The sequence below is a fragment of the Dermacentor andersoni genome, chromosome 1, assembly GCF_023375885.2.
Source record: "Dermacentor andersoni chromosome 1, qqDerAnde1_hic_scaffold, whole genome shotgun sequence".
Lineage (NCBI taxonomy): Eukaryota > Metazoa > Arthropoda > Arachnida > Ixodida > Ixodidae > Dermacentor > Dermacentor andersoni.
In genome coordinates, this window is record NC_092814.1 from 134015136 (window position 1) to 134037402 (window position 22267).

The 22267-nt window shown below is 46.7% G+C and overlaps 1 protein-coding gene and 1 long non-coding RNA gene across 3 annotated transcripts in view; both read left to right on the forward strand.

The window, feature by feature from the left end:
• The window catches only part of LOC126544261 (alpha-(1,3)-fucosyltransferase C), a 125906-nt gene that overhangs the window by 100187 nt on the left and 3452 nt on the right, over positions 1-22267 (forward strand). For both annotated transcript variants that reach the window (XM_055062067.2, XM_050191518.2), the window contains exon 2: positions 7637-7812. In XM_055062067.2, coding sequence (XP_054918042.1) covers positions 7655-7812 — 158 coding nt within the window. In that variant the 5' untranslated portion in view covers positions 7637-7654. The remainder of the gene's footprint in view (positions 1-7636; positions 7813-22267) is intronic.
• LOC140215252 (uncharacterized) lies at positions 3767-5483 on the forward strand. Its single transcript, XR_011892199.1, has 2 exons — positions 3767-3919; positions 5231-5483. It is a non-coding gene; the product is annotated as an uncharacterized lncRNA (long non-coding RNA).

The following is a 22267-nucleotide window of genomic DNA, read 5'->3' on the forward strand; positions in this document are numbered from 1 at the left end:
TTTGCCGAAAAATCTTCGATTGTTAAGCGGTAGCTCAGAAAATGTCAGCAAAACTGTGGAATTCGGAAACACACTATTAAACTTTTTGTTCCATAGAAGCAAGCCTAGAACGCGCATGCAGTGTAATATCCAGCTTTTTTTTTTCTCTCCCAGTTCCTTCTCGAAATAGTTCCTTTCACTTGTCCTTGCCTTCTTAATTTCGGCAGAGACGCGGGAGTCTACCATGGCTATTCTATTGTCCATACTACTCTGCATCATATCATTAAACACTCTTGATGTGTCACCGCAGACCCGTTGCTACTTGGGCGAATCAGTGGAATAGCATGTTTTCGTAAAGCGTAAGCAAAAGAAATAGGACACTAAGAAACGACGACACGGCACGAGCGCTGGCTCACGACTGGAAGCGTATTGCTAATAAATCACATATGAATGGGAGGGAAGGGGTATCACGTGTGCGCACCAAAAAATTGCAAACAACGATAAACTATGCAAAGCATTCTTTGCCTCATTCTGGCAGTTTGCAGGAGGTCTTTCCTCTCTCGCACCTCTTTGAACGAAAGAAATCCACGACCGACTGTGTAATGAATCTCTGCCTGGGCAATTTTCTCGGACACGAAATGAAAACATCGACCCCGTAACGGCTCGCCACATTTTTAATGCGAAGCATTCTTTGCCTCATTCTGGCAGTTTGCAGGAGGTCTTTCCTCTCTCGCACCTCTTTGAGCGAAAGAAATCCACGACCGACTGTGCAATCGAATCTCTGCCTGGACAATTTTCTCGGACACGAAATGACAACATCGACCCCATAACGGCTCGTCACATTTTTAATGCGAAGCATTCTTTGCCTCGTTCCAGGCGCTTTGCGGGAGGTCTTTCCTGTCTAGCCACTGTTGGATACGGACCCTTTTCGTGGCATCACTCAACTTCCCCGACCACATCCAATCGCCGTGGCATTCCGATTATGGTACACCGGGGCGCGTCCCGAACCTGTCAGACCAGTTGGTGAACGCCAGATCATGCGCCGCACGTCGAGCTATTGTTTCCATCCCTGCTTTACTCTTCCCGAAAGTGCAACGGGAGCCTGGCACGGTTCCAGGTAGCTGATCGTGGTCCTGAGCAAAGCTGTTTTGCAGCTCCGAAAGGTCGTTCGAGAACAACCTGTCTCCTCCAGCTGAGTGCTTGCAAGCCAGGAGGCAACGCTTGTGGCAAGTCACCCCTCGGACAGTGGAGCCCTTGGAGCGACCCCATGGGCCGAATGTGACGGCACTTGCACGGGCGCCTACCATTGGTGAAAAATGACGACACCTGAGCGGGCTCGACGATTGGCCGAAAATGACGTGACTCCGAGAGACCGAAGAGGTTAAAAGCGAGATACAGGGAGAAGATACATTAATTCCTTCATTCATTCATTTTTTCGTTCTTCTTGCGTCCGATTGCTGCCGGCCGTCGATGACTTTATGACTGTTCATTACTTTGTATTATTGCTGTAAATAATGTAAATAAACCTTCAGTTCTCAAAATCCTCCTCAACGTCGGCCAACTCCCGCACTCAGCGGCAAGATCTAATACCACACTACGCACCTCTGTAAGGAAATCAACCGTATGCTCTAACCACTAAGTCATGGTCGCACGCTTACTCATCGTGTGCCAAAGCCGGCTAGCTCTCAGAGATGTTTGACGCCTGCGTCACATACCATACCAGTTTTTCGGGTTCTTTCCTCGTGACATACCCGCCGCTGGTGGTTAGTGACTTTGGGGTTGTGCTGCTAAGCACGAGGTCGCAGGATCAAATCCCGGCTACGCCAGCCGCATTTTGATTGGGGCGAAATGCAAAAACACTCGTGTACTTAGCTATATAGGTGCACTTAAAGAGCTCCAGGCGGTCAGAATTAATCCGCAGTCCCCCAATACGCCGTGCGCCTCATAATGTAGGAGTTGTCGGACGATGTCGCCGCTGCCACCATTTGAAGGAGTTGAAGGTCGTAGAGAGGAACTTGGGAGGAACTAGGTGAACAGGGTTTATTTACAGTATTTACAGTTGAACATGGGATACATTTACACAGTCTAGCGTGACTCCCAAATGGTGCCCGCGAGACGAAGCATACAGCAAACGAGCACACAGCTCACGAGTACATTTCGAGCACAGAGCACGACGACGAGCACAACCCTAGCAGCCGGCAATTGCTGCTTATAAGCACTCCGTTCGACGTCATCGTTCGACGTCATCGCAGACCACACGCCTTTTTGGAGGAGGAGGGCTCACACACACGTGCCGCACAGGTTTCAGTGCTCTCTCGAGGGCAGACGACCTTTGCAGCGCAGTCGTCGTGGTATCCATTGTCCTGCGTCCCCGTAGTCAGCTGGTCACGCCCGACCCCAGCCGGCGCCTCTAAATTCCAGAGCGGACGTAGTCCGCAGTTCTCCAAAGGGAGTTCACGGTTGGTTAGCGCTGTCCTCGCTCGTTCTCTGAAGGGCGCCGCCACCGCGGGTCGGTCGAAGCACGTGCAGCGGGCTGAAATAGCTGGCCCGTTGCCACCACGGCCGGCCATTCCTAACAATAATCAGATCGTGGTTCTGGCACGTAAAACCTCATAATTTATTTATTTTTTCCATCGTGACAGCTCACGCTATGAGACGATGTATCAGGCTATACCGTCTCCGGGATCGGCCCACATTCCCCAGTACTTTTCTTGCATCAGCTAACGCTGCGTAGAAACTGTGCGATGCTGCAGCGCCTCCATGAGCGGTCCAGGTTGAACAGGCTTTAAGGTTTCATCGTTGTCTTTACACGGCATGACATAGCCATAAGTACTATCGGCGCCAAATGCAACGTGAACAGCGGAGCGCGTGGCTCAGGCATAACTGAAGGTGTAGTGCGCGCCGCCCAGTCGTCACCAGCGACAGGCGCGCACATCCGATTTGGCTAAGCGCGTTTGGGAGTCAAACGGCCAAACGCGCCCGGCCCGCCCACGCCGGCCATCGTCGCGGCTGCCAGTGACACCGCGCTGCGCAAGTCTGCCGAATGAAAGAATGTATGTGGCGCACAAGCGGCAAACTTACATGAACAAATCTATCTCTAATGATGACGGTGCAAACTGCCCCACGTGCATTGCTGTTCGCACCGATAGCACTTAGGGCTTCGACAAACTGTGCGACAATATTCGCGTAAACTGCAGTATTTTAGCTTCTACATGTTTTCATTTCTTTTTATTTTCTCCCTTTGAAATGTAAGAAACAGAAGCGAAAATATCTCACTATAGGGGGATCGCGCGGAGCGGCTAAGCCGGATTTGCGTGCCTGTCAATGACGGCAACCGGGTGGCGCGCACTATACCTTCACTTATGATTGGGCAACGCGCTCCGCTGTTCACGTTTCTTCTGACGCTAATAGCACGTACGATTATATAACCCGTAGTCACCGATGACGTCGCTATCTGTGTTTATCTCGCTAATGCTCGTCCCGTACCCGTAGAGAAAGGATTTCCACAAGAGGGGACACTCGGCGAAAACTGGCAACAGGAAATACGTCACCCTAGTGTTAATGTCGACCGTTTGCTGCCGCGAGCATCGAAAAAAACAAACAATGTGAAATAAAGTTAACAGACACTGTGTCATTTTTATTTATTCTTTCCCGGCAAAACTAAAAATATCTGCGTATAAATTAAATTATACTTTTCGGTTTACTTTTCTTCCGTTGCCTATAGACACAGGCGAATGACGCGCCAGATGCATGCGTCATTGGTCAGGCACGCCGCCGAAGAGAGCGAGACCGGTTGCGCATCTGAGCGTTGGCCTGTTCGGCGACCAGTCTGCCTGTTTTTCTATTTTTGGATTTAGCCTGGTTTTTTGGGCTCCCGGCAAATACTTGCGTTCCTTCTGCACTTCGACACGGCACCACTGCACTATTGGACTACGGCAAGGTGAGAAATTTTGTTTGACAGTCTGCGACGCATTTAGAGTAATTAGGCTTACGGCATGGAGCCTAGACTTGTGATGCAGTTAGCAAAAAACAGCTTGGCCGTCGTGGCGAAGTTAAATTTAGTTATTGATTCTTACCAGGAGATGTCTGTGACGCTTTCTATGAGCCCCAACATTATTTTAACTTATTTCGGTAGTTTTTGGTCACGATGGTCGCACAGGACGCTGTAGCGCAGTTTTGCGCGTGCTGCCTTTTACTGGGACAAGTTTTGGCGCTTTGTCTGAACCCCAACATTATTGTAACGAATTTCGTTACTTTTTGGGGTACTTTTCAAGCGCAGTCGCCGCGCCTGGCGTTGTGACGCAGTTGGCGAAAAGCAGCTCGGCCGAGGTATGCAGTTTCGCGCTTTAATGCATTGTACAAGACAAAACTTGTGGCACTTTCTTTGACGCCCAACGTTGTTGAAATGTAGCTTCGGTACTTTTTGTTACTTGTGAGGCACGCTCGCCACGCCTGGCGTTGTAAGGCAGTTAGCGAAAAGCAGTTCGGCCTTGTGGCGCAGTTTTTTCGTGTGTACTGAATCTTACTGGGACAAGTTCGTGACGCTTTCTCTGACCCACAACATGATTGTAATTAATTTCATGACGCAGTGAAAAGCAGCTCGGCCGTGATTACAGTCAAGTTTGGCGTGTGCTGAATCTTACTGGGACAATTTTTATGGCCCCACAACAACTTCTACCTTCTTTTGGTGCTCACGCTTGTAGAAAAGGCGACGAGCAATCGCAAATAGTGATAACACGAGAGTGTGTTGCTTGCGCCTGCAGAACGCGCAAATAATGACGCCAAGGAGCTCGAACACCAGCAACTTGTAACTCGAAAATTCTTTCTTTTGAACGACTGAAGGCAGGATTTGCACCCAAGCATGTCTTGAGTGCGAGTAGAAGGAATTCTGCGAGCGTCCAGCATGGTCTGGTTGACAGCCTGTTGCGCCCGCACCTGCGTATTCGTAGCGTACTATGGCGTCTGTTGTAGCCAAGTTCTTTTGGAAACGCGCAGTCGCCCATGTATTCGTGCTCATAAAGTGCAGGAAGTAAGGCCCGGGAAGAGGGTAATGCTTGGAAGTACGATGTTTTCTAGATATGTACGGTATTGTTTGGGATGAGTCGGGTATTTCCTACGCCGTGTATGCAAAAGCGAACTGCTTTTGTTTGTAATGCCGCCCATTCACTTCTTTCGCACGTTTCGCCTCTACGCGAATTATTCGTATGTGTTAACACCAAAATAACACAGGCTTGTAATTTACTTTTTTCAGCTGACGTCGTCCAGAGGAGCTTCGTACGGGAACCACTGCTTCTCACCTGGTGCCACAGCGTTGCATGAATGCACAAAAAGCCCACAACGGGCATTTATGTAGAGCAAAATAAACATTTCGTTTCACAAGGCGTCTTGCGTCTTTATGAAATTGCACGTGGCACATATTCGTCGTTCGCAATCATATTTGCTTAATAGTAAAACTATTTCGCACGAAGACCGCGCGCAATTGAGCTGTAGAAGCAAACAAGAAACGCCTCGATCATCGCAGCAGGCGTAACGCGTGCCAGCTAGCGTTCAAAACGTGCGCGCCCAAAACCGAAACCAGAAGTGTGGTTCAGGTATTAATATCGGCGGCTCGGTGCGTTGCAGTCAATGCGGCCGCTGGACTCTACAAGAGTGTCCACTCTTGTTGAATCCTTTCTCTATGCCGTACCTATGTAGAAACCAACAGCCGGCAATGTCGTAAGCTCTCGTTGAAGGGCCAGAGTGAAAAATCATGCCGTCGGCGTCACACGTCGTCGGCACACACACGCTCGCGTCAATCACATAGCTGTTCGTCTCGCACAAATACGTTGGTCCGACATGTAACGCTTGGCGCAATCGCAAACGATGCTGGGTAGCCAGCTACCAGAAAAATGCCGCTTAGAAGCAGTTGGGGGGTGAGCGGAGCATATTAGCAAACGTTTTTTTAACTGCGTGAACAAACGATCGCAGAGAGCAGACAAGGACAGGCGCAGTCTTTGTCTGGTCTCTCTCTCTCTGATCGTGTGTTCCCGCAGTTGAAAAAATGTTTGCTACCAGCAAAATACTTGGCGTAACATCAATTATGTGCGTGGTATCTGCTTCATATTTTTTACCGCATTTTTTTTTCACAGAGGCGGCTAACGATGAAAATACGAAACTAAATGTGGTTGGTTATCTCGAGCGTGTAATCAGTGTGCCCGCAGAGAAATTGTCCAAGCGAGGGAAACGGATCACTGAAAAAGTGGATGACAATGCGAATGATAATGATCGGAAAAGGCCAGCAGTTCTCCTTTATGGGCATAAGTTAGCACATGATCTTTCCATATAAGAAAGAGCGTGGAGAACCGCCAAACATCATTCAAGCTTGCACGGCCAGTAGGCAAAGCCAGAGGGCGGCGTGTTTGACGCCATTTTTAAATGTCTTCCATTGCGCCATGGAGGAAGGAAACTCAGGAGAGGCCCTGACGTCACTCTTTGTGAAGCTAAAGTGAAACCGGAAGTTGGCGTTGCTCATAGCATTGCTCCGTCTATCGGGCCAGCTCTCCTCTCTTGTTTACATTTCTCGCGAAATCACGCCGCGCTGCGCGCAACCGTGCTGCTCGGACCCGCGCGCTCCGCAGCAATACTAAACAATCGTTAGCACGTCAGCATGATTCCGCCAAAGAGGGCAATATTTCCCGCGGATATTCCTTCGTCCGTAGCCATTGCCGTGGCGCGGTACATTGCGTACAGCGTTGCGTGCGCGTTCATTTCACGAACTTTAGTTCCTCCTGTCCCACCTGGCCACGGCAACATCGGGGAGAGCACGGTGGAGATAACGCAGCGCAACAAAACACGGAGACCAAAGCAAACCTGCCCGCACGGCGCCTTTGCCACGGTACGAAGCCTACGGAGCAACACGTGTGAGCGCACAGAACCAAAACAAAGCCGCCATTGTGGCCCGAAAGGCGTGGCCGCTACGGCAAAGAAATAAAAAATGAGCAAGAAAGAGGACAACCTAAGACGTCATTTCCTCCACACTTTTCTCCTAGCGCGCGGAGGGGATAGGGCCTCTTCTCAGTTTCCTTCCTCCATGCATTGCGCATACGCGCTTGTCACTCGGTGGAAAGATGTGCCAAGGGTGCTGGAATATTTTAGGGTTAAAAAATAAACACATTTTTGTCATTTTTTGTTGCTCGTCCTTCCTTGAGGCATGTGCACATAAAGTTCCTCCAACGGCCCCACGCCGCGGCCTGTTCATGCAGGCGCGGGACCGGGCCGGGCTTGGTGACGTAGGCACGGGCCCAGGCCGGGCCTAGGCTTCAAAAGGCGGGCCCGGGCGGAGAAATCAGGCCCGGGTTTTTGTGCTCCAAGTGGGCATCACCGCGTACCCCTAGCCTGCGCAGGCACATGATTTGGGAACACTATTCCACCCCTGAGTGCGCTGAGGTCGACCTGCGCATTCAGTAACGGTAAATTGAGTAAAGTGAGTGAGGAGGCCAGCAGCGTACTTACTCAGCAAAAGCGAGCTGTATAGTATCGTATGTCTTTTGTCTCTTTGTTAACAGTTTCTGATACTTTGACAAAACATCCTAAGTAATGCGATTCTAATATATTCTGTTACTACCATTAGCTAAGCCTTGGAAATTGACTCCTACCACGTGGATTTCTGGATTCGCAGGGCCCAAACGAAGGTCTCATGATTCTGAAGAGAAGACGTCGGGTGGCGATCGTGGCATTGCTCGCGCTATCTTCCTTCCCACTGCTGAGCTATAACTACCTTCCCAGCAGCCATGACTACATTTTCTCCTATTTCTGGACTTCCGACTTCATCAGCATTTCTGGTGGACTGGATCTGTGCGTATACTCTTTGTGTTTCTCCTTGGTTAATTCTTGCACTGGCTGTGAACAAAGGGCGAGAGAATGGGTGGAAAAGAAATTGACGATGTGCAAAATTGCATAGATAGACATTTAAACATTACTAAAATACCTCAACTAAAATGGCATTTGAAGCAGGCATAAGAAAGAAAGAAAAAAAAACGGGCATGTACGTGGTGTTGCTATTCTTTAAAACTACACTTTAAGACTAGCACAAAACTTGGCGCTTTCGAATGGGAGGTCCACCAATTTAGCGGCGGCGTTTGTACCGTGTGAAAAATCCTGCTTTGAGTGTTGCGCTAGAGTGTCCGGTTTGCAGCGTACATTCACGGGGAAGGGAGAGTGAGAGAGAGAGGGGGGAAAGAAAGATGTGATATAAATATTGTTGCCAGGACTTGAGGTCTTGCGGAAAGATATTCTGTATCTATAAGCGTCCACAAGGATAGATGCATAAAAAAGACGGGCATCTATATATGTACGGCTGTCCTTGCTATTTGAGGCCGCTTCAAGAACGCGAGAAAGATATACTGGGTGTCTCATGTAACTTGAGCCAAACATTAAAGATATGCAAATGCCACGTAGCTGGACAGAACCCAGGTAATGCTGTTTGCTCTCGCTTGGAGATACTCAAATTATTTTTGTTCATTCTAATTACATAATTGGTCCTAAATAATTAATGAACTTCTGAAATATTATGATTAGATGAAGAGTGTCAATGAGAAAATTGTAGAGCAACATGAAAAACTCCTGATACAGCATTCTCTTGCTCAATACGTACTACATAAAAGTGCTTTTCAAGCCGAAAGGAGCCCGCGAACACACGCAAAGTGCATCGAATCGAACGGCCAGTAGCGCGCCAATTTTGCGTGTATTCGCGGGCTCCTTTCACGCTCGGAAAGCCGCTTTAATGTTGCACGTATTGAACAACAGAAAGCGGTATCGGGAGTTTTTTTCATGTCGCTCTACAATGTTATCATTGAAACATTTAGTCTAAGTATAATAATTGAGAAGTTAATTAATTATTTAAGACGAATTACGTAATTAGAATGCATAACAAATAATTTAAGTATCTCCAAGTGACGGCAAACAGCATTACCTGGGTTCCGTCCGGCTACGTGGGATTTGCATATATTTAATATTTGGCCCAAGTTACGCGGGACAGCCTATGTATGTATTCAAAAAGTACAAGCAGCCTACCTCAAGTGTGTTGTAAATATGGAAGGCACAAACAAGCTCTAGGAATGAAAGAGGAAGATATGCAATGAAAGCAAAACTAGTGGGTATCAATTCATTGCGGCAAAAGAGCGCAAGGAAACACGCACACGGCAACATTGTCTGGTCGTTTTTTCCTCGTTCGCGCGTTTCCGTGCGCTGTTTATCCACAATGAAGTCAGAGCGTAAACCAGGCGTTCGGAGGGACGTCCTCTCGCCCATTTCCTCATTACTTTCATCTGTAGGAAAGTTATTTCGTTAAATATACGATAAACTATTGAATGACAATAATGTAAAGTTTAAGGCTGTCTAGACGGTGCAAATTCTGAGCGTGCACTCATATTACGTTAACTGGGAAAGTGTAAGGCACTTATGCATAAAGGGCGACTTATGTACGAGGTTCGCTCTGGTTGTCCCATGGCGGCCACCATCGTTCTCGGATATAGAGTTCCTTCTGGGAATACCAGGCCATGAAACAGCCGAATGGCATTAGCTTGTCACTCACGGTGGCATTGCTGCGGCTTGTTCTCGCTTGCGCTAACAGCAATCACGTCTCCTATAACACATTAAATAGCCTCAAATATTGCCACTACGATATCAGAGCATTTCTGCGATAGCCAGCGGTGCACAGCAATCGTGCAAGATCTAAATTTATTCTTGTCCTAGAGGACATACTGTGACGACACCTTACGGAAACACCTCCAGTAGGTCGAAAATCGGATACCACAGCAGATCGCAGCATGTGACCTGCAGTGAATGGGCCACGTGCCCTCGATTCGGTTACGCAGAGCGGCAGTTTTTTCAGACAGTTGGAAGTTCATGAACAATTGTGGCTGCGTGGCCAGATTTCCTGCCGTGAATAGTACAAAAAGAACACGTGCATTACATATACGCTGCGTCTTCACACGGAGCCGTCTGTAAACCCGTTGCTGCCACAACCCCAGTGCAGTCCGACGAACCTGTGGCTCTTGTGGAATACTGGTGATCACTAGAATGCCACGTGAAGTATATGTGCACCGTATGCTGAGCTGTCGGCATGGAGAACAAAGTACAAGTAGAGTGCATAGAGCTCTAGACACACAAGTTTTAAAGCACGGAAGCTTCAATTCGTTGCCACACGAGTATTGTAGCCTCGATCACCAGCCGTGCCTTTGGATTTTTAGCATGCCGCATGCCATATTCATGACGCGAAAGTTGTCGGTGTGCTTTACGTCAAAAGGAAGGCTCTTTGATCTCTAAACACTAAAATATTTCTTGGTTAATTTTCTAGAGGGTGCTGCTAATGACACAAATATGCATTATTGAACTAATATATTTGCCGTTAGCTCTTTACCCATTTTTTGTTGACACTGCATATCGCGTATACTGCTTTCGTGAACGGAAACAGCCATCCACATATTTGCTGCCAATTGAAGCCTGTGATTCTCAATGGGCTCATGACAATCTAGAGGCCACACTAAAGATCTCAATCACATTGATACGAGTAAGTAAGTGTCTTTACCTATATTTCATTAATATTTACAACCTTCCGTAAGTTAGTCCTCTTCAGCCGCGCAATGTGTGGTAACGCATACGCGTTCACATCGCATCGTTTGCTACATGCGGAACACGTTGGCTTCTCAATACAGGGTGTTTCAGCGAACACTTTACAAAATTTTTAAACGTTTCCTGTGGCAGATAGCTCAATTCTAGTTTATGAGCCGGTCTACTCGAAGCGGCGGACACTACTTCACGAAAAATAAAAATGCAAAATTGACCAATTAACAAGAATTCACTAATTAACTTCTCGCTAATTATCTCATGACCCATATTCCAATTTACAAATTTTATCAGTGGACTTCGCAAGGCGGATCCACTTGCAACGAATTCTCAGGACGGCACCAGTTTCGAGATATAAATTCCCGAACTATACGGAGAAATGCATTGGCGTTCCAGTTACTTATGTGCTTCAGTGCATGGAATGACATTTTGTTAACAAATTAACTGGAAGGCCAATGCATTTCTCCGCAAAGTTCGGGAATTTATATCTCGAAACTGGTGCCGTCCTGTGAAATCGTTGCAAGTGGGTCCGCCTTGCGAACTCCACGTCTATAATTTGTAAATTGCGATATGGGTCATATTGTAATTCGTTAAAAACTTAATTAATGAACTTTTATTCAGTCGATTTTGCATCTCAATTATTTATCCAAGTATTGTCCACCGCTTCGAGTAGATCAGCTCATGAACTAGAATTATGATACCTGCCACAGGCAACTTTTAAAGATTTTTGGAAGTGTTCGCTGAAACACCCTGTATATTCGTAGTATATCTTGCTCCGTCAGACAGGGCAGGGTTATTTGCCGACTCTAACAACCAAATTTATTGCGATTTCTTATCGGTTGCGTGTATTCAAACGCTAACGCTGCCTTTGGTGACATACGTCCTACGTCGCAGGGCATCGTAACACTGCGCCATCATGTTTCTTAGACACATTAGCGACAAGAATAAGGAAAGCAGGCGCTTGAATCATTGTAAGTTACGAACAGATAAAACCAACGTACAATGAAGCAAAACATATAATATATAAGAGCAGAGGGCTAAATTACTGGTTTTTAATTAAAGTGTCAGTGACAAAGTTGACAGTCTCTTTAGCATAAGCTTAAGAGGATGAAGGCGAAAGCCTGCGCGCTCACGAAACATTCATTACATTACTTGACATTTTCATTCTAATGCGTTGTTAGTTCCTATTACTTGTTGTTTCCCACCAAAGGTCGTGGGCTCAAGTGCCTTAATTAACTCTATTTTAAGTAATTGTGCCTTAATTAACTTCGCCTTAACACCAGAGGTCTTGGATTCGGCTGCCGCTAATCGTCGTGGGCTTGACCATGAATGGTGGCACCATCAATTTGGGTGCCATTTAATTTTAGTCCCATCAAATGTCGAGGGTTCGACTGCCACCAAAGGTCGTGGGTTCGAGTCACACGGTCGTGGGTGGCACCTTCAATTTTGGTGCCATTGAATGTTGTTGCCGCAACGCCGGTCGATCAATTTTTCGCTAGCGCCGAACAACGGATTTTTCGACCCATCAGCCACTTAAGGCTATCGCCTCGATAAGAATGAAAACGGAACTTCCCGCCGATTGGAGACGAAACCATGCGCAGCATGACGGGTGCGATGCTCTACCAATTTAGCGAAGGCGGCAACTGTGCACTTTCTCAGATATTTATGTACGAGGTGTGTTCAAAAATACTCAATCTTCTTTTTTCCCACTTAAACCAATGAAGTGCGGAAGGCTTCCTTCGGTGGAGATGTGGAGGTGGACATTCGTGCGTATGCGTGAATTTTTTTCCGCCTGCAGAGAGCGTCATATGCTGGCAATCGGCCTATGAGGGAGGACGTGTAGTGAGCGCTTGTCGGATTCCAGTAAGTTCTAAAATGACGGAACGACATGAGCAGCGATATTGCATCTAATTTTGCCAAAAGTTTGGCGATCCCCAAGTGGAAACCATTCGCAAGATTCATCGAGCTTTCGGGGACGATGCCATGAGCACCTCATGGATAAAAGAGCTGTACAACCGCTTCAAAGATGGCCGCACATCAGCGGGCAGCGAACCGTGTTGAGGCATACCCTCAACAAGCCGAAATGAGAATGTCATTGAGCAAGTACGGACTTTTTTATGGAGGACCGTCGCATCAAAGTCAGAGAGAGAGAGAAGCAGAGGAAAGACACGGAGGTTAACCAGAGATTATCTCCGGTTGGCTACCCTGTACCGGGGGAAGGGCAAAGGGATGCGATAGGTAAGAGAGAGAAAAGGAATAAAAAATGAAAAACATACACACGCACACGTACACACGATATACACTAACTGTTTCTGTGGGCACTGTCACGCAGTCTGCGAAGGCGTTCCTAGTGTTACGCAGTGTCACCGTCCAATGCTACGTCACACAGTGTGCAGTCACAATTTGTCACAATGTCCTGTGTCTTTTAAGTATCGCAGCAGCGCCTTCATAGAGGATCGCGCTGATGTTCGTGTAGGCCAGTTTCCAATGATGTTGTTTTCCGTTATTGGGCGCTTGTGCAGTTGGTCTATAGGCTGGCTGTGAGGGCTGCTCTTTGCGGGTTGAAACGAGGGCACTCACAAAGAAGGTGCGCAATTGTTTAGTTGCACCCGCAGAAGTCACAAAGTGGGCTGTTAGACATTCCCATAAGAAAGGAGTACGCATTTGAAAATGCTATTCCAAGCCATAGACGGACTAGAAGGGTGCCGTTAAGTCGTGGAAGGTCGGGCAGAATACGGAGCTGTAAATTAGGGTCCAGAGTATGAAGGCGTGTACTTGTGAACTCGGATGAATTTCATTGAGCTAACGTTAGGTTACGCGGAAGTGCGGAAAGTGTTTACGCTGCATCGGCACTCGAAAGAGGAATGGCAACGGAGTTGACACCGTCATGGACAGATCGGGCAGCTGCATCCGCTCGTTCATTGCCATGTATGCCACAGTGACTAGGTAACCGCTGATATATTATATCGTGTCCTTCGTCAACTATGCGATGGTGTACTTCTCTGATCTCGGCGACGAGCTGCTGATGTGATCCATGGCGCAGTGCTGAGAGAACACATTGTAGGGCTGCCTTGGAATCACAGATTGACCATGAATGGGGTGGTTCCTTCTGAATGGAATGAATAGCCGCACGCAGGGCTACGAGTTCAGCAGCTGTCGTTGATGATACATGAGACGTTTTTAGCTGTATTTTGACGGATCTTGCTGGTATCACCACAGCAGCAGCTGAACTTGTAGGTGTGACTGAGCCATAGATGTAGACATGTACGCAGCCACTGTGTACCTCATATAAAAGTCCTAATGTGGCCTGCTTCAGGGCAACGATGGCATGTTAGCTTTCTTCGTGATTCCTGGGATGGTGAGGCGTATTTCAGGTTTGCGCAGGCACTATGAAGGTGAGGATGGTCTTGCTGCAGGCCCGTAGATCGATGGCAACGAGGTACGATTGGAAACAATTATACGACTGAAAGCTGTGTATGGCCTTTATGCGGGTAAAGCAGCATGATGATGAGAAGGTAGTCGGGCAACGTGCCGAATATTCGCCCTGAGAGCGTCGGTTGCCAAGTACGTTGATATGGGTGATCCCGAGCTATGGCAATCGTTGCTGCTGTATACGCACACTTCGGAAGACCGAGACACGTCCTAAGAGCTCGAGCTTGTAGTCCCTGGAGTACACGCAGGTTTGTTTTGCAGGTGTTACCAAGCACAGAGAGGCTGTATCTTGCGAAACCAAGGAACAAGGCGTTATAAAGCTGCAGCATTGACCGCACCGATGTGCCTCATGACTTTCCGCCGAGACATTTGAGGAGATGTATTATTGTCACTAACCTCCTCTTTAGGTATGAAACGTGCGGGCTCTATGATAGGTCGCGGTCGATAATTACCCCTAAAAAGCGGTGTTTCCGTGCGTTTGCAACTGCTTGCCCATTGACACTTACAGAGTAAGGCTTCATTGCCTTCCGAGTGAATGTAACAAGGCAGCATTTTCTTTCTTTCTTTCTTTCTTTCTTTCTTTCTTTATTGATACTGTCAGCCCTTTCTTTAGGACCATTACAGGAGTGGAGAAAAATAATAAAACAAGCAACGTCAACACATTTGATTCAGGCAGGGCGTACAATACATCTGAATACAACGTACAAAAAGAAATTACATTACATATATACATTGTAATAGGGCAAGCAGAAAAAAACCAGTCAATGTACCTTGAGGCATGTAAAATAAGAACAACATACACAGATAATAACAAAATCATAAAATAAGATGATTCAGAAAGTCAGATCATTAACGGACCACGCTCTCGGAATAAATAATGGCATGCAAATTACTCAGAAAACTATTTAAAGAGGTAGACTGAACTACGAAATCGGGAAGCATGTTCCACTCTTTTATCGTTCTTGGAAAGAAGCTATATTTAAATGTGTCATTATGGGTTACCGGAGGGGGAATATACATGCTGTGGCGATGTCTAGAAGATTCGTTATTAGAAATTTCAAGATAGTTCGTCCTATTAATTTTTATTTCATTATGAATAATAAGGAACAGGAACTTCAGCCTATCATACTTAGTCCTTAATTCTAAATTGGGAAGATTTGCAAGCTGACATAGTTTTGAAGGGGAGTGAAGTCGACCATATTTGTTGAAGATGAATCGAGAAGCTAACCTCTGAATCCTTTCCAGTTTCTTACGGTTTTTCTCTGTGTAAGGATCCCAGATAATTTTCGCGTACTCAATGATTGGTCTGATCAGTGTTCGACAGGCCAAGTTTTTAACTTCAGAGGTTGCTGTGTGTAAATTTCGTCTTAGGCTCCAAAGCGCATTATTCGCCTTCTTACTTACTTCATCTACATGCCTATTCCAGCTTAAGTCACTTCTAAATAATAAACCCAAATATTTGTGCTCCTCTACCTTTTTAAGCTTGTTGCCATGTATACTATAAGGAAATAGCAGGATCTTCTTTTTTCTTGTAATAGACATGCTTACTGATTTAGTTGGATTTATAACCATTTGCCAGTCAGAACACCATTTCATATTGTTATCAAGGTTGCATTGCAATTTCATTTGGTCACTGGAAGATTCTATATTATTATAAACAACACAGTCGTCAGCGAATAGTCTTATTGGAACAGAAATGTGATGTGTCAAGTCATTAATGAAAATAAGAAAGAGAAGAGGACCTAGGACACTTCCCTGAGGTACTCCGGATAACACCGGTTGAAGACTGGACCTATGCGCGTTTATTCGAACGTACTGCTGACGGCACTGTAAGTACGATGTAAACCACTTTGTGAGGTTAGGATTCTCAAACACAGTATTAATATTGAACAAGAGTTTGGAGTGGGAAACTCTATCGAATGCTTTGGCAAAATCCAAATAAATGAGGTCCATCTGTCCACGGGAATTTATCTTTTGTGAAGTGTCATGAACCAATTCAACTAATTGAGTGATCGTAGATAGTCCTTTACGGAACCCATGCTGCATTTCTCTGAAGACAGCTCTAAGTTCTGTTTTCGCAAGTAGAGTGTTGCTAACGTAGCTGCCTTTTGTAGCCTTGCTCGTACCTCCAGTCGTGTTACAGCAGACGCTCAAATGCAGATGTCGTCAGCATATATTGATACTTGAACTGTGTTGGCCAAGCATCTGACTAGGCCAACGAGCACTAGGTTGAATAGCATCGGGATCAACACCCCGCCTTGCGGTACTGCACAGAATGTTTGGTGTTGAGTCCTGGCGCCATCCTCGGTCATCACGAAGAAATGCCTGTCGGTCAAATAACTGCACAGCCACTGAAGAGTGCGGCCACCGATTCCGGCTTCAATCAGAGCCTCTATAATGGCATAATGTGCTACATTATCATAGGCGCCTTTCATGTCAAGGAATAATGCCGCAGTGAGTCATTTCAGACGTTTTTGATGTTGAACAAACGTGACCAAATCGATGACATTATCGATTTGATGAGCGCCCACGCCAGAAGCCAGTCATAGCATCTGGGTACACGTTGTAATTTTCCAGGTACCATTTTAGGTGCGCCAAAGTCATCCTTCCCATTATTTTCCCTATGCAACTGGCCATAGCGATGGGACGGTACGATGACAAATCTAACGGTGATTTACCAGGTTTGAGAAGTGGAACCGAGCGGCTGAATTTGCGTTGACGTGGAACCAAACCGTTGCGCCAAGACTCGTTGTAGTGGTTTAGCGGCATCAGTCGTGCTTTCTGCCCAAGATTGGCGAGCGCTGCGTAGGTAAGGCCGTCCGTCCCAGGGACGAAGAGCGCCTGCAAGTTGCCAGCGCCGCTTCAAGCTGCTCCATCGAAAACATTACATCCATGCGGGAATCCCGAGGCACAGGAGTGGCCCATGGTCTAAGTGCGCGCTGGGGTCGCAAGCTGGCAAGTCTTGAGCAAAATTCTTCAGCAATGTCAATTTCTCTGCGACTTTGGTGCAAAGCGAAAGATTTGAAAGGAACACACTGTTGTAGCGATACGCGAAGTCCACGCGCGGTTCTCCGTATCTGAGATAAGCGCTGACCTGGATCCAACGACTCACAGAAATGTTTCCATCTTTGAGAATGTAGTGCATCAATCTTTGCATCTTCTTTTGAAACCGCCTTGCCTCTCTGAGATCGTAGATGGATTTAGTTATCTTGTATCTTCTTTCAGCCCGCCGGCGAATCGCTCGTAGTCGTTGCAGTTCGGCTTCAAATTCTTCCCATTTCGGGAAAGGCTGAAAACCGCGCTTAGCCTCTTGCATGACTTTTTGAATTTCGTATTCCAGACTAGACTGGTTCCCTTCCTGACATACTTTCTCCATGTGTGACCGAAACGCCGACCAGTCAATTCTCCGAAGAGTCGTGGAGGAGTATTTAAATATCCCTTGAGCTTCAGGTATGTGGGAATATGGTCGCTTCCATGTTATTCGATGTCTGGGAACCATTGCACGTTTATTTCAAGATGCCGAGAAACCAGAGTCAAGTCTAGGCAGCTGCTGTATGTAAGCCCTCGTAAATATGTCGGACTATCATCGTTGAGGCAGTAAAGGTCATGCTGTGTGGCAAAGGATGCTAGTCTCCTTCCCCTGGTATCCATCTCCAAACTTGCGAAGGAGGTAGGGGTAAGCTTTGGATCAGTACATTCAACTTTGACCTAGGATTTGGGCATGAGGAAGGTGGCCGCGAAATTCGTACCGAGACTGCTAACAATGTAGCAGAAGCAACTGTATCTGGAAATCTCACAGCACCCGTTGGGCAATGCAAGCAGCAACCCCAAATTTCTGAACACCGTGATCACAGGCGATGGGTCATGGGTTTATGGGCATGACCCGGAAACGAAGACGCAGTGGTCCCAGTGAAACATTCGACATCCCCGAGGCCAAAAAAAAAGCATGGCAGGTTTGCAGAAATGTCAACGTCATGTTGACTATTTTCTTCGACTCCCGTGGGGTGGTGCATCATGAGTGAGCAGCACAAGGCCAAACAATCACAAAGGAATACTACGAGCAGGTCCTCCGTCGTCTTCGTGATGTTGTGCGGCGCAAACGACCGGATCTGTGGGCAGCAAAAACTTGGCAGCTCCATCATGATATTTCACCCGCCCATTCTAGGCATCTGATTCAGATTTTCTTCGCCAAACACAACATTCCTGTAGTTCTCCAGGCTCCCTACTCACTCGACATGGTTTCGTGTGACTTTTGGCTATTTTCCAAGCTGAAAATGGCGCTGAAAGGAAAACTTTAGTCGAGAGAAGACACCATGCTGAATGCGACGGCCCGGCTTATATCCACTAGAAAAGACACGTTCCAGGAACTGTTTCCAACAATTGCGGGAGTTTTGGGAGAAGTATGTGCATTACCAAGGAGACAATTTTGAAGCGGATTAAGGTTTAGTGCCTCCTAATCAATAAATGTATTTCTGCTGACCAAAGGTTTGATACTTTTTGAACACACCTCGTATGCCTAAAAATTAACCCTCGGAGCGTTAGTCAGCGCCACTCACTCATTGTGTACCATGGCGGAAGGGGCGGAACATCCTGTAAACCAGAGACGTCACGTAGAGCATAGGACGTGAACTTATGAGCAGTGCAAACTGACTCATAAACCCGCTACCGCAAGGGACAAATGATGCCAAGGTCTACAGACTCGCTATGCACTGACTTAGAAGACGCATGGGAACCTACGGCCGGCACTGCTGCTGTTTACAGGATGTTCCACATCTGTTGCCCTGGCCGTGAGTGGCGTTGGATAACGCTCTCGGTGCTAGGCTTACAGCACGTACAGGAATATCCAGGAAAGTGGATGGGGAGACAGCCACCGCCGTAACTCAATTGATAAAGTTTTGCAAGCGCCATGCGGAGGCTGTGGGTTCGGCTCCCGTCGACGGCACGTTATCTTTTCCTCCACTTTCATTTCTCTTTTCATCAATATCAGTATATTTCTATTAAACAGAGCTAAGTTCCCTTACGCTTTCGTTGGCTTCATTGTCCTTTATCTTCATTTGCACAAGCGTCTCAGCTTACAAATGGGCGGGCCACATTAGACAACATCAAGAAAGAGAAACACAAAAAAAACTCAGTGTAATAGTGTAATTTGTTTCCCGTTTACTCCCTCTGCGAGGGATGCAATGAGCAATGTCCCATGATCCTGCCTAGCATGTCATGCGGAAAGGTAGCGCGTGCTCCCAATGGCGGAGCTCGGTGCCTCTATTCTTCGCGCAAGGCGGCTGTCACGAACTGCCATTTCTCACTGCACACCTACGTTCCCATGGGTCGGTATTTTTTCCGTGGCCTCGGAGATCGGAGAAGGACTAGTGTCCGGGAGCGGCCAAGTCTTCGGAAAGATTCTTTTTAGAGTCTTTATCGATTGCACGAAGACCTTCGATTCAATTAATCTCAACATCGTCTTTACTAAGCGAAGTGCTTACGGTACCTTTGGAACTACTCCGCAGCTACTGGCACGGCAAGGGGCCGCAATTTTTCATTTCAGAAGTCATTTCAGACAAAAGTAAGCAACGCTGGCGTATTCAGTTCTGGGTCTCCTCTAATTCCTTGTTTTTATTGGTGGTTTTCCATACTGCTTACCTTCTACAAAATGTGTTCTGCAGACGGACGATACAACTGTTTGTACTTTTGATGATGAAATTAGCAAATAATTTTGTCAAGTTTATTAACATCGTATTTTGCCAGTATTGTTATCCCTGGCCAGCTGGTGGTCTTTGACGCTGCTGTGGCAGATGAGAACAATGAAGTGGACTGAGGGTGGAAAACGATGAAGTCTTCCTCTAGATTTGTGCTTGGTAGTGGTTGCTTTATTTTACGTGACAATATACGCACCTTGGGCCCTATAACGTAAAAGTGATCCAATCTATTTTTATTCCAATCTCCTGACGCCAAATTTACGTAACCACCGACGCAAGCATCGGGCGGTAATTCGCAGCATTGTTTGAAAAGCCTAATGAAATGCGCGCCTCGTTTATAGGAGGTCACTTTTTTTTTGCTTTCAAAGCGAATAACATTGCCTTCATGAGCAGATTTCCTTGTCGAATTGACTGACAAGAGTGGAGAGGGTGATAAGTGGAGAGGGGTTCGATGGGGCCCAGCTAGAACAGTGAAAGTATATGACCGGTTGAAGAGGGTGGTGCCGGCGTCTGTGATCGTCTGCTCATTACTAAGTATTTTATTAATTTCTGATGTATTATAGTCGTTGCAAGTTGTCGTTAGACTTACTGGTCATTTCGTAGTCATTACTGCTCACTACTAAGCATTTTTAGTCAGTTGTAATCAATTGTAGTCATTACAAGCCGTCGTTAGACATGTTGGCCATATCATAGTCATCGTACTCATTACAAGTCATTTCAGTCATTACTAAGCATCTTTAGTCATTTCTAATGAATTGTTAGGTGGGCGGATGAGATTAAGAAGTTTGCAGGAACAACATGGCCACAATTAGTAAATGACCGGGGTAGTTGGAGAAGTATGGGAGAGGCCTTTGCCCTGCAGTGGGCGTAACCAGACTGATGATGAATCAGTTGTAGTCGTTACAATTTGTCGTTAGACATTTTGGTCATTTCGTAGTCATTTCATTCATTACTAAGCATTTTAGTAATTTCTAATCAATTGTTGTCGTTGAAAGTTGTCGTTAGACATATTTGTCATTTCATAGTCATTATTAGTCATTACTGCTCACTGGTAAGTATTTTCAGTTATTAACGCGACAGCGTTAAGGAGCTCGTGTCGCAGAAGAGCCGGTGTCGGTGTCGGCGGCGTTGGCCGTGAGCGATAAATCCCGGAAGGCACTTCATAAATAAAGAACAACTTGCAAGATGGGCTGGGTGGGAATCGAACCAGGGTCTCCGGAGTGTGGCCACGAGTTCGGTGGTTCAAAGTGGGACAAAAGCGCCTCTAGTGAGTGCGGTGTTGCCTTAGAAACGTGCCGTAGAAAGTTACACTGCGGTGTATATCGGTAATTATGAGCATGTAAATTAGAGAAGTCGCAGTTACACGAGTAGCGCAGTACGTTTCCGCTACATTTCTTCTGCGCTCTGCGCACACGCAGAGTCATCTTGCGGCAAACACAGAAGACCCCCTCCTCGCAATGTACGGTGCTGCCCCGACACGTGACGCGCCACTCGCCCCATGATCGCGTCCGCCTTCATGGCGCGTCGCGGCCCGGCTGTCCGTGCCGACCGCGACGTTTGGCTCGCGTAGATCGTTTGAGTGGGCGGTGCGAACGGGGTGCGATAATGCTATCGCGTTCCACTCTTGAAGGCAAAGCTTAAGCGTCCTCCAATTTTTGTAATCAGTTGGGGTCATTACAAGCCGTCGTTAGACATACTGGTCATTTCGTAGTAATTAGTAGTCATTACAAGTCATTAGTAGCCATTTTAGTCACTACTACTAATTACTAGACATTTCTAGTCATTTCTAATCAATTGTGGTCATTACAAGACGTCGTTGACATATTGGTCATTTCGGAGTCATTAGTAGTCATTATAAATAATTAGTAGTCATTATTAGTCATTACTAGTCATTATTAACTTCTACCAATCTCTATTATAACGTTACATTCACTAACTGTCCCTATCAATCATTTTTAATTCTTTAATCTGTCTTCATATCGCGTGGTGACGCTTCGGCGGCCATTCCGGCGGTCAGGTCTGCTGACAGAAACTTCACCATGAGCCTAGAAAGGCTTTGCCAGTGTTCAACCCGCGTCGGCCATGTCCGATACCATGTCTGCGTTCGCACCGCCTACTCTTTGTCGGCGTTCCAAGCGCTTGCGTATCTAGTTCCCTTTCATTCCACTCTCCCGTGGTGACGGTGCCGTCGAAACGTCATGCGTGTGTAGTTTCTTCCAGCTTCTCGGGGCGGCGCTCTCGTCGTCCACACGAATGCATATAATGAACCAGAAAGACGAGTTGCCATTCTTCATATTGAATTTCACTTCTGTCGTCGCAATGGGGCGGCCGCGTATAGTCCGAACTACCGAGGAGCAACGCGCCTACGTGCTAAACAGCTTCGTTGGTTATCCACCTTCACAGAGTGAAATGGCTCATGATTTTTTTCTCTTTATTGCATAGAATTATGAGTAGTGTCATGCGAAAATCAGTTACGTTACATTTAGATACACATCACAAATAAATGCAGACATGCTACCCAGTCCAATGAAAGTTCAAAAATAGGGCAAACACAATCG